General features: G+C 35.8%; 1 protein-coding gene across 4 annotated transcripts in view; it reads right to left on the reverse strand.

Moving 5' to 3' along the window:
• Positions 1-778: 778 nt before the first annotated feature.
• Positions 779-13,557, reverse strand: part of LOC108966685 (serine-rich adhesin for platelets) — a 36,446-nt gene continuing 23,667 nt past the window's right edge. For 2 of the 4 annotated variants that reach the window (XM_018929714.1, XM_018929717.1), the window contains exons 2-7: positions 12,570-12,627; positions 8,135-12,472; positions 6,193-6,312; positions 1,367-1,624; positions 1,109-1,300; positions 779-1,033 (exon numbers count right to left, since the gene is read on the reverse strand). In XM_018929714.1, the coding sequence (XP_018785259.1) occupies positions 959-1,033; positions 1,109-1,300; positions 1,367-1,624; positions 6,193-6,312; positions 8,135-12,472; positions 12,570-12,627 (5,041 nt within the window). In that variant the 3' untranslated portion in view covers positions 779-958. Of the gene's footprint in view, positions 1,034-1,108; positions 1,301-1,366; positions 1,625-6,192; positions 6,313-8,134; positions 12,473-12,569; positions 12,631-13,557 lie in introns of all 4 variants that reach the window. The other 2 variants (XM_018929713.1, XM_018929716.1) reach the window with 1 other exon arrangement.

Below are 13,557 nucleotides of genomic sequence, written 5' to 3' on the forward strand. Positions count from 1 at the left end.
AATACATTTTCGGTTCCATCCAGATTACATATCGTCACCTGAAATGCAAAATAACGTAACAACATTTTCGAAAATTTACAGTGGCATTAATGAAACACGAAATAAAATGGAACATGAGTGAAAAAAAATTTAATATTTGTTAAATCTGGTTTATGTCTGAGTGCAGAACCTGAAAATGTTGAACATATGTCATATTATGTTTGTAATTTGAAGTAAGACAGTCAATTTCGAATTTTTTGATGATACGTTATTTCGAATTTCAGGTGACGATATGCTTATTTGGTGAAAACAATTCGTTGTGTTTCGAGCTATTTAACGAGTGGATTACAGCTCTCTCTATCTATACTCATTAGTTGTTGTTATTGTAGTGGTAGAAAACATTGCTGAATTAATTTGGAGGAATGCTGCCATTTTGACATTCCTTGGTCTCACAAAAATCTGGGTCGGTGTCGGTTTCGTAGGCCGGACTGTCGCGAGAACGGTATCACTAAGTCTAAAAATTTGAGGTCAGTAGATTTCATTCTTCGCCGTTTTCTCCAAGTACCACTCTACGATGGGGGCCTATTGACCGAATGGCCGTAGTTTCTCTAGCTGCATAGTTCTTTATCAAAATTCATTCATATTTCTGTGACTAGAGATCCTTCCGAATAAATTGAAAACTGTTATGTGGTAATTACATTTTGCATTATATTTTACCGTAAAACAAGTTCATTATTAAAATTTATTAACAATAAGAAATATTATTGTACATCAAATGCTAATTAATACAATCTTAAAAAATTAAAGATATTTAATATCCAGAAATGAAAGTTAATGAACTTCATTAAAAATTACTTAAACTGTATATCATAACCTAAAATCTAAAAGAATACACTCCCATATGAATGTATTAAATAAACCATAATATAACAAATGCAACATTTCAGCAGACCCAAAAAATAGGAAACAAAAAGTTTATTTATTTCCGTTTCGTTCCGAAATTTTGCGGTAGTTCAATAACTCTCAGAGTTTTATCCTTAGACGTTACTATTATCTGAAAAATCCAAAAGAAAATAAACTAGATTAATAACCTTGTAATACCATTATAATATACAACAAAAATAATTACCTTATTGCTGATCACAGCTAGAGTTAAAATATTGCCGGAACAGCCCGCATAACGGCCACAATGTCGTTCTTTCGCCTTATCAATTACATAGACAAAACCATCGTATGAACCGACGAGTAGAAACTTATTTTGATAAAGTCGCATCGACACTGCCCCACTGCCGCAATTAAATGGGGATAAATGTTGCCCAGTCTGTGGAAAAATAAACCCAAGTTTTATGATTTTCACCAGTTTAAATCTCTACTTGAGTTTACTTACCGTAAAATCAATTTTTAGTACATCGCGCCGCTGAGTGCCACAGTAGATACAATCATCATCCAATAGTAAACTGTATGCTTTCATTGCATCGGGCAGAGTCAAAGTGCGCAACAGTAGTCCGGAGGATGCGTCACGGATTTGTATTTCCTTAGACTTAGAGGCTACTATGAGAATTCGACGTGGCCCCTCCTTAGTCGCTTTGATAGCGGTTATTGAAGCTTCAGATGATGAAATTGTGGAACTGTTCAAAATGTTTGACTAAAGATAAAAAGATATACACAAACATATACAATAAAAGTGAATGTTTGGGCACATAAACAATTTATGTATTTGCTATAAAATGACGTAATTGTGTATCTATATGGAAAAAAAGGAAATGTATCAGAGAAGTTAATAGAAATAGCCAGCCCTAACGGTTCTAGAAAAGGAGAAATGGTTGGGTGATTACTGTAAATTTACTATCGCGGAGTAAATTCCCGGCCATTTTCATAATTCCAGCCGACACGGATTAGTGTTTTGTTTCGACCATGTGTGGAAGTAGGCTACGAATGTGATGCATATTAACGTTCTTTTAAAAAAGTCCTACTTTCACTTCGTATTCTTATTATAATTATAACGGGGGATCCAAGTAGAGGTACTTTTTTTTAACAGATCACTCGTGAGTGTTGTTGGCCTTTCATCATGGAAATACTTACGCTTGAACAACGTTTACAATTCGTTAAGCTTTTTTACGAAAATTCCAGTTCTGTAAAGAATGTGTTTCGCTCAACTTAAGGTCAACAGAATCGGCATACTGAACGCATTATTCGCAACACCATCACCCATCTTGAGATCCAGCTTATTGGAAAATATTTGACCGATTAAATAATGTCCAATACGCAGTGAATAAAATATAGCAGCCGGAGCTGTGACCGTTGAGAGTCGATTCGGCACCGTTCGCAGCAACATGGACTGACGCACGGAACGACTCGGCGCGTTTTATGTGGAGATCTTAAATTGAAAGCGTACAAAATACAGCTTGTAAAAGCTGAAGCCGCTCGACCTTCTTAAGCGATATTGCTTCGCTGTATGGGTACAAGCAATATTGACACATTTGGGACGAAGAGTAATCTGAAGCCATTTAAGAGCTTCATCCGGAAAAAAAGCGGTTTGGTGAGGGTTGTGAGCCAGTGGAATCATCGGTCCATAATTATTAAAAAATTATGCCGGTGAGAACGTAACCGTTCATGGTAACCGTTATCGTGCCAACCCGCTTTTTGATGCCTGAACTTTTGACTACACAACTAAAGTATCAAAAAAATTACTAAGTACAAAAAGGAAATTACTGAGTACATGCGGGAAGTCATTTAAAAATTTCGATATGCGTCCATACCGATTTTAATTGGTTTCAAATACTTATTAACGGGGTTTCCATCTTCCAATTAACGTTCATGTGCAGTATCCCTCAATTAGTTACATATTTTTCTGATTTCTATCTCCTTGGTTGACTATACATATAGTATGAACATATATAGTTTAGTACACAGCTCTACAAAAGCAAAAAATTTTATTGTTGCTCAAAAATTGTGATGCTCTCAGGTGTCCAGATTACGACCTTCTTCATGAAAATATTGAATGTGCTCCTGTTTTTAAGATAATCGCATATCTAATATTTTGATAAATATCAGCTTTTTAGTATTGAACATTTAGTTTTGTATGACTATGGCTCTGCACACATTTCTCGCCCTTCCTCTCAGGCTCCTTATCAAAAATATGAGGAAGGATTTAAGATTTTACTAAAAATTAAACGTGGAGATATTTAGAATTTCAATTTACAAAATGTCCTCTTTTGCACAATCAAAATTTTGCTTACATTTCAAAGATAATGGACAATATATATGTACGATCTGACAAAGGATGTGAAAAAGAGGGGTATGAACTTCTACAGCGAGGTTTTTTTTTTCTCAACTTTTTTTGAACTTGGTTAGTAAGTAAAGGTGGAAGCATTTTGTTTTGGTGAAATTTGTGGAAAATTTCCGAAGGTTATTACGGAAAAGTTAAAAGTTGAAATACTTAATGATCCTCAAATACTGTTATTAATGAATGATACAGAGTTTATAAAACTTATGATTCTCCTGATAATCTTGGAAAAGCATTTTGTTGAGAGTCGACATTTTACCAGGCAATCATAAGGGACCAAATTACGAATAAATTGTGAAAAACACGCTAAAATTTAGCGTATCTAGGGGAAAATATGAGTATTAAGTTTGTCATCGACAATGTAATCGACTGAGGGGCATTCGTTAACGAGCAAGCAAACGGAGCAGTCGTTAGCAGGCGCTTGAAAATAAATTAAATTTTTATTTTGAATAAACATTGTATTCATTTAATAATAGTTTAAAAATAAATAGTTTGGGCAATCTTGACAAGTTAGACTATCGTCTGTATACATTTTCGAATAAGTAAGAAACCGTGTAGGCGATTCCATTAGGGTCTAAAAGTAATGGAAGAAAGGAATCAAAGTTTATGGGATAGTCATCATGTGATGGCAGATTACTGCTGCACATTGAAAAGATATAGATAAATATAAAATCTCATAAAAGGAGTTTTATTGATATATGTACTATATAACACACATTTTCGACATTTTTCTCTCAGCTTACCTAATGTAGCCTTACATTTTCAAAACAAATTGACATTATAAATATACTTATCTATTCTTCATGTTTTCTGCTTTGGAGATGTAAGATGGAAATAAAGATTAAAAAAGGGGTAATTTTTACGAAACCTTGGAAGTTTCATTAGCTGTGGGCACAAATATATCCAAAATTTATCTCCTATTTGGGGCAACAATAACACTATACATAGACCAGTGATACCTCCCGAATGGTAGTCACATTTCCATATTTTGTATTATATTTACCTCTTTTTTTATTAAGAATATAAATTATTGTCACAAAAATCAAAAAAGAATGATAAGTTTGTACTAGGAAGCATTTTTTAGGCAATTGCCACGCCCCTGGTAGCACTATCTAGGCGATTTAAGTCTTTAACTAACGCGCATCACATTATATTATCACCAAATAAGTGTATATTAAATAGTGCAGCCATTTTAGAAAGACAAATAAGCTGCAGAAAGGAAAGCAAGACATTTCAGCTGGTGGTTGTTATATGTGCGTGTTTATTTAGTGGATGCAATGGAAATCCTTAAAATAACAATGCTATCAAATGTGTGTGAATATATAGGTGCAAGTGAGCGCTGCACTGCATGTTGCAAGAAATCTGATTCGCTCGAAGTAGCCAATGAAAATGAGAGAAAACTCCCACGACAAAGTTTTCCAGACAAAGGGGAAGTATTACACAACGAAAATAAACAAAGTGAAGAGTGGTATTCGGATTTCCAACTGCAATAAATATATGTACATATGGAATGCAATGGATGAAGAAAAGAATGGCAACTGGCGGCAACTTGTTTTGGTGGTTGTGGGTAGCATGATACATACACCATTGAGTTGTATTGTATAATATAAAATTTTCTTTTGTTACATTGTTTTACGAAAAAAAATCTTTATATTCGACACATAAGTCTTGCAGTGGTCGCCACAGATGTAAGTTGACGACGGTTAATTCTTGGCATGCGCACAACAACGCTGCGTTTTCACTAGAAATGCAATTTGGAGAGAGATAGAAAGACTCGGGACCAAACTAGAGCGCATCATCATCGGCCAAGGTGCTCTCTTATGAGTCGAACTGTTGTGAACAAAGAAAACTTACACTGCCGTAGGGATGGTTGCGATGCATTCAAATGCATTGTCCAAATTCATTGTTGTCGGTCTTGTAAAAGTGGTGCAATAGTTAGTTGTTACAAACCTAAATGAGTATGCGCCATTTTAGCTGTAGATAAAGCATAAACAAATAAAACTGAATAATATACGGTAGAACGTTAGGTTCAGCGCAGTAACGCCCTTGCAATATGGGTTGGTCCCAATGAACTTGGTGCACTCCCATACTAGCTTGTGTTTTGTTGTAATTTCTGCGGTGCAAAATGGGTGTGCTGAACTATTTTTGTGTCGGCTCTAATCACACCGATGTTAGGGTAGAAGCTGTCCATAAGTACATACAAATGTATGTATTTTTGTATGTTTATTTAAATCTAGAATTGCATGCTACTTCCTTCTCTTTTAAAAACGCGATATAATCGAAGCGAAATAACGGCAGCTCAGAATGGGAATTATAAGCACGTTATGGCAATAAATTACAAATCGAATCTTATGAGTTTGGCATACCAACTAATTTAAATCGATTGCGGGGTATACAAAGTGACTGGTACAAAAATATAATGGGAGGAAACAAAAAATAATGAAAATATGTTAAAGAAGCAGTTGAAAAAGTTTTTTTTGGTGTGAGCTCAGTTCAGGTATCGGAAAAATGACTTTTATAAAAGTGTTTAAAAGAATGAAAATTTAAGTATAACAAATAATATATTTTTTCGTATTACACAAGTTAAAAAAATATTGTAATTCAATAAATATATCTACAATAAATATCAGCAAATTAAAAATAATAGGACACACTATTTTATACACGACAATAACGCCCCTATGCAGACACGTAAATAAGAAAGCCTAGGAATTCAACGACGCCTAAAATTGTCAATACAGGTTGCATATGTATACAAGATTTTAAAGAATAATACATTTCATACCATTGATTAACAACACAGCTTTGATAGAATAAAGAAATGAAAAATACCTTAAACATAATTTTTTATAAGTGCAGTCATACTAATTTTTGAAAGAACAGTTTTTGGGAAATGACATTTTACAATTTCTACTCTGTAAACTTACCGAAATGTCATAAGTGAAGATGTTGCCCCATCTGCTTCCGATAAAGGCTGAACCCCATTTACCCTCAATACATTGTAAGGGCTCTTGCAGGTATACGGATTGTATATCCAAGGCGAAGTTCTGTAGTAAAGAAAAATAAAATAAAATATTGTTTAATTATTTCAATTGAAATATTATCAAAACTCATTTTCTGTAACCAAATTTATATTTCACTTTATTCCTTTTCATTTGAAAAACAAAATGTTTGTCAAAAAAGTCTTGCGGTATTTTTGCTAGTTGTTGCTGAGAGCGCGTAGGTCTAGTTTTATTCGTCGCAACGGGTCATGCCAGACCGTTTTGGAAAGCTCATTTCACGCGCTAACACGTGTTTGATTGATTGATAAAGAGAAAATACGGCATATTTTGCAAAAATGCATCTCAAGCCGCCAATAAAATTTGTGCAGTTTATGGACCCGATATAGTTTCCATTTCCCCCGCACAACGATGGCTTCAACGTTTTCGTTCTGGTGCGTTCATTGCGATAAAATCGCTCAATTGGTCGAAAGGACCGGCATAGTAGCAGCCGTAGCATCGGTCAAGAGCTGGGCATGAGTCACCAAAAAAAAAATTTTATGAACAATTGAAAATTCAATAAAAATACCGCAAGACTTTTTTCTCAATCTAATACTCGTATAATTACTACAAAACAAAGGTGTGAATAAAGTTTGTATACTTCCCCAGAAATAAATATGGTATTTTTATAGCAGACAGATTTCTTGCGAGTGGAAGGGAGCCTAAAGGGTATTCTGTTATTTTACTCATTTAGGAAGCTTCAATAAAGAAATGTTTCTAACCTCTGAAAACAATTTAACTGTAAATATATGGAAAATAACTTTGATGAAGATAGCGTGAGTTTCGGAAGTAAAACCATTGTTTAACATTGTTTTGGTGTACTAATTTTTTGGTTTAAGCTCAAAAAGTACAGGGTTTGTTTGGAAAGTCGATTTAAAAAAAATTATTGAACTAATCGTTACAATTCTTTAAAAATTTCAAAATAGCAATTTTCAAGCAGTGCAGTCGTCAATGAAAGCATTCCCCGGAATGTTCCTCTGTCGTCTCAAAATGCTTGCCTTTCATCGGCCTTTTCAGGCAACAAAACAAAAAAAGCCGGGCGGCCAAGGGCGTTGTCGTTGTGCAAGTTCCAATCGGTTGTAATGTCTTGTCGGACCCGATTGACCCTTCGTTTCAGTCTTTTAAGACTTCCCCGAAAAACTTGGCGTTGACGGCATGTACAGGATGAACAAATTCATGGTGCACGATGCTTTTGATGTCAAAAAAGACAATGAGCATTGTTTTCACTTTGGATTTGCTCATTCATCAGCGACCTCTTCGCGGCCTTCCAAAAAGGCTTGGTCGCACCGAAACATACCATTTCTTGCCAAGCCACATCTTTGTAAGCCTGCTTGATCATATCAAACGACTCTGTGGCAGATTTACCGAGTTTCACAAAGAGTTTAATCGCGACCTCACGCGTAAATGTTTTTCGTGACTCTCCAGATGCTCGGAGACCGCTTCGCTCGTTCGTTAGCTAGGAATGCCATCTACCGAATTCAGTCGTTGCGGCCACGCTCTGAAGTACAGTCGTGATGAAAGGAAATCAGTCCTATTACTTTCCGGACAAACTATGAAATTTGTCAAATTAAACTCAAAATAAATGTCAAAGGAGGGTGTGTGTTCCCGCTTAAGAAATCTATTTCTCTATATAGACATTTCTTTGACTTATAATTAATGTCACTAGATTTCGTTCGTCCATTTCTGCTTTTTGAACCTTAATCAGAACTAGAAAACACCATTTCGCTAAAGTATTATAAAAATAATTTGAATTTAGTTCAATTAAAATTCAAACCATCATACCACGATGCCCTAATAAAGCTAATATTAGAAGTAATGGATCTAAACTTACCTCTAAAGAAGTTTTTTTCATGTACCCATCCAGTGAAGTGGTATATAGCATCTTCTTTTCGCGACACAAATAGGAATGTGTAATAGCTTCGCTGTGTTTGGTGAATTCCTTTTCCAATTTAAGAGTTTTGGCATTGAATTTATATAGCCGACCATCTTCACCGGTTGCCACCAACCAACGTTCATAGAGATGTACTTGTGTCAGTGAGCTTCTAACATTAATCGTAGAGACGGGCATATCCACGCCATCAAACGGCGGTTCTATATCACTGAAGGCTTGCTCTAAATCAGAAATCGCAGTACACGGAGAAGTTTTACCCTCACCCATTGCTGACGTTTCACCGATCGCTGTTGCATCAGCTGCATTAGTTTGTGACTTGGGTTGTTTACCAACGTTACGTGTACCACCTGACTTGCGAACGCCACCTCGTTTGCGTGGACCACGTTTTCGCTTTATTGCCGGTGCATTGCTAATGTTAGCCTTCCGTTTGCGTTGATTTGGAAGGTTGGTTTGTATGCCACGAGCTGTTGTCCTTAATGATGTACTAGTCGTGGTAGGTGTTGCTTCTGTACTCTGCGATACTGGAGTTGTTCTAGCTGTATCACGTGTTGGCAATTCACTAGCAGCTGCTGTCATAGCGGTGTTAAGTAATAAAAATTTCTCATTTTGCAATTGCATCGTTTGCATATCCACTTCCATTTTGTCCTTTTGCAATTTCAGTATCATCTCTTCGATGAACATTTTGCGTTTATGCAATTCCATCAACTTCATATCGAATTCCCTTAGATTATTCACAACAAACTCACCTAAAATGTTTTTTTGACGCAATGCTTCCAAATCTACATTCGGAAATAGGGAGCTTGACATCAAAGTTGGTATGCTTGAGATACCACAAAGCCCCGTAATGCCATTTTCGTATCCTATTAAAGAACCACCATTGTTACTAGATTTGTTATCGAATAAATGGTCTCTTTGCAGCGAACGTAAATTAGTGGGAGACTGTAATTCACTACAACCGCTCGATTCACTCAAATGTGTTCGCGAGTTGATGCTTTCGAAAGCGATATTACACGAACCTTGCTCATTTGAAGCTCTACTACCACAAATGGTGGTGGCAGTTGGAGGCTGACGTGACGTCAGACTTGTTAAAGAATCTTCTTGATTAGTGGTGTTGTTGATTTCAAATGAATTATTACACGCTTCGGAGTGTGTATTGACGCCTGTTTTATGCTTTTCACCAATCGCATTATCGGCGGCTTCTGCATTGCCAGCACTTTTTGCTCTACCGCCATCCTCCGCTCTTTTGCTCATTAATGTTTGCCCATTCACACTTTGATGTTGATGTTTCGTTGGCGTCGCTGAAGGAGTCGTAGACCTTGGCTTTGATTGCATACAATTCTTTGCAGAATCAACTTTTTCTGCAGCATTGGCACTTTTCCGAATGTTGTTACCGCTTGTACTTTTTACGGCCACTGTGTAAATCCCATTAGCTTTGTCGACGAATATACCGCCGTCATTGCTTACGTGTGCTCTTGAAGTTTCTACTGCTGGCGCATCACTTGCATGCGGTTTATCAACAGTTTCAGTGCTTTTCCTTAATCGGTTACTGCTACGTTCCTTTTTGGCAGCTTCTTTTTGTTTGTTGAAAACATTGACAATTTCGCGCATCAGGAACTCTAAGGCGAGGGTACGATCTTCAGACTTCAGATTAGATTGTATTTTTGCAATTTCAGGCTTGGTAAACTTTTTGGTATTGTATTCACTAGTACAGATACATGATATGAAATGTAGACGCGTGTAGGTAGAGTTTGAAAATTTATTGTGATAACGACTTTTCAAATTCTCACTTAAATTGGGTAGTAGCAGTTTTTCAAAGCTTTCGACAATGTTTTGTGCATCTACTCGTAACTTTAGTCGACGTCTTTTCACTGAAGACGAAGTGCTCTTAGCCGAAGACTCCGATTCAGTATCAGAACTGCTACTCGAGCTGGAAGTAGACGAGCTACTCGAAGAGGATGACGAATCAACACGTATTACATCTTTGTTAACATTTTTCCGGCTACTTTTACGCCCCATTGGAATTCTGCGTCTTCTTGCCTTCTTTTCCATTGATATGTTCTCCGTTTCGTTGGTAGTCGAATTTGTTGTTTCCACCACCTTAGGGCTCGTTTGTTCAACGTTTGTTTTTGACACTTTTTCAGGTTCAACTGAAACTTTTTCCTTTTGTAACGTTGTGACATTTTCCGCAACATTTTCTGTTGCATCAATACTGTCTGGTAACGGTTGTACCGTATTAGTTGATGTTTCAACGATGCTTTCCTGTAGCGGTGCCGCAACAATTGTTGTCGGTGTACTTTCTTCGCTTGTCGCTTTATTGCTCGTAGTAGCTTCATCTTCCGTGTTGGATACAATAATATCTAAAGCTGCATCTTGTAGCGCATCTGTATTTTTATTACAAAAAATCTCTATACCGAAAGCTTTGCGTATCTCTTCTAAAACTATATCTGGTATGCATATCGCATCAACAATATCATCCGGTACGAAATTAGCACTTTCGTCATCCTTTGCTGTTTCCAAATTCATTGACTTTAGCTGTCTTCGAATTTCTTCACGCAACCGTTTGCGGGCCTGTGCCTTTAAGGCCTCATCAAAGCGCGTACCACAGCTATTGATCACCTGTTTTATCCCAAACTTATCCATTCCGGCAACTTTTTCAATCAGATTTTCTGTGGTACCACTTGAATTACTACAAGTTGAAATTTTTCGTCGTCTCTTTACAAGATTCGGACGGCAAACTCGTTTATTTGGTGTAAATGTGGCCAAAGTAGCAGGAGGCACATCCTCTATTTCCGTCACACTGGAATCGTCCGTTAATTCAATTAACTCGTTACGTATAAGTCTAGACAGTGGTATTATCGAGATTTTGGGTTTATGGGGTTCAATGGGCGAAACTCTGCACACGAGTCTAGAAATTTCTTCATCATTAATTTCACGATTTTCAGATATATCTGAAGCATTGAGATCGTTGTCAATGCAGGGAACATCTGTCGTCGTGGTCTCCGTTATATTTACGTCACAACTGCTAACAACTATAGAATTTATATTATCATCTATTTGTCTCTCATTTTTCTCCAAAAGTGAATCCGAAATAAATGTAATACTTTCGTCAGTTCCTTGTTTCTTATTCGAAATTTCAGTCTTTTTTTCGTGTTCAAGAGACCTTGAAATGTCACTTGGAATAGTTTTTTGAATCGTGGTGTGCTGTAAAGGCTCCTCTACTATTAAATTAGTATCTGTATTATTGGATTCTTTATCACTTGCTTTTTGTCTCGTCTTGTCAAAATTGGTATTTTTCGCTTGCTTTGAAATCTTAAGCTTTAAATTGTTGGTTTCGTCTTTAGAAACTTCTGATGAGTTTTTAGTAGTTTGAACTTCAGCGACATCTTCATTTAAATCTATACTCGGTTCTACTATGGTTTTGTCAGTTATATCGTCACAAATTTGTGAACCTTTATTTATAGATCTGTTTTTTTCCGATTCTCTACAGACTTGGTCTGAAATGTTTTCTATTGTCTTCCTTTTTTCTTTTTTATTATCAAAGCTTTCCAATGCTTTATTTTGCTTTACAGTATTTGTTGTATTTTGTTCTTTAAATTTTCCAATTTGACTACAATCGCTAGCTGTAAAATTCTCAATCCGCTCTGTTTCGCCTTTATCGACCGTTATAGAATTTTCTCTAGAATCGTCAGCAATATCGTCTGTGGTTTTTTTCTTGACACTATTTGATGAACTTTTTTTTTCTGTTTTGCTTTTATCTTCAGTTATATCCGTAATATTAATTTTTTTCGTTTTAGACACTTTTTTTCTTGGTGATGATCTCACTGCATTTCTTCTAGGTTTTTCAATAGTCTTACTATTTTCAGTTGATTTTGGTTTTTCAATTTTCTTCCTGTCAGTTTCGTTAGGAGTGTGTGTTGTATGTGTAAGTGTTTTACCAGTATCATTTGATGATTCACTGGTATTTCTATTATTCACAGTCGACGTAAGGTCGGCTCTTTTCTCAGTTCTAGATGCTGTCGGTCTGTTATTATCTTTTCTTTGGGTATTAAAAGGTCTCCGATCTACTTCATTACTATAGGACGAAGACGTATTATCATTTCTTCTTCCTTGGTCATTTTGCCAGTAATTTGAATTGGGATTGTAATTGTAATCATTCGTCCAATGATTGCTATTTCGATTATTTGATCCATTATTATATCTATTTTGGTTCCATTGTGTTGAATAATAGGGAGATTGATCAGAACGCAGCGAAAAATAAGTATCTGAGGGGGTTTGATACTGGAAGTTTTTGTTAGAAACATCACACAAAGTTTTAAACGAATATTGTGTATTTTAAGAATATTAATAAATTCAGTGCTTTAGTTTGAATCCTTACCTTGTTTCGTGTTCCCGCTATAAAATCCCTACGTGGAGTTGCCCCATAGTTGTATCTTCTGCTGTAAATAAAGTGAATCTTTAATTTTATACTTTATTTGTCATCTGTTATCTATACTAATATTATAAAGAGGAAAGAGTCGATGGATTGCATTTTGAATTAAATAGGCTCCGAAACTATTTGAGCTCTACGTGTTGAATAATACAATTATTTCAGTAAAACGAGAAAGCGAGAAATGTATAAAACACTGAGATTGAAAAAGTTGACTCATATTCTACAGACGCATCACGATGAGTTTGGTATGTTAAATTACTCAGAGTACAGGAATATTCACTGTTGGAGTGATATTGCGTAAGTTGCTTTTGTATTTCAGAATTTGGCAACTCATAGCTTAATCGCGAAAGCTTGAAAGCTTTTTACTTTACATTAATACAAAGTTTTATTTATATACCTTATTTTATGTTTCCTTACGGTTGGTAATTAATCCATAAAATAATTTAATTATTTTTGCACCCCCAGCTGCCAATTTACAATAAGGAAAATGAAATTTTTTTTTAATAAAACCACATCGTCGATTTCTTGTATAAAACAACAAAGGAATAATTAATGTAATTTTTCAATGTGCCACAATTATACGAATTTCGACCGTTAGCGCTCTTGACACGTGAACAAAGAAAGCTCCTTCCAAGGCACCTATCTATACAATGGTATATGCATATGTACATACATATGTAGGTATGTCAAAAGAAATAAAGAAGAGGAAGCAGAGAAAAACATAGTAGATTTAAAATTTATAACCTCAACAAGTCTGTGCAATATGCCAGCAAAAGAAGTTTGACATTCCAAAGTTCGAAGACGCAAACGGAGAGTCCCTTTGCTAAAGCAAATATTTTCACGTACGCAACCACAAATCTCGTTCATTTGCACCTTTCTTAACTAATTAAAAATTTCGCTGTGAATACATAATTTGACTACAAGAAGGCTTTGA

The sequence above is a fragment of the Bactrocera latifrons genome, unplaced genomic scaffold (genome assembly GCF_001853355.1).
Source record: "Bactrocera latifrons isolate USDA-ARS-PBARC rearing strain unplaced genomic scaffold, ASM185335v1 scaffold_169, whole genome shotgun sequence".
Lineage (NCBI taxonomy): Eukaryota > Metazoa > Arthropoda > Insecta > Diptera > Tephritidae > Bactrocera > Bactrocera latifrons.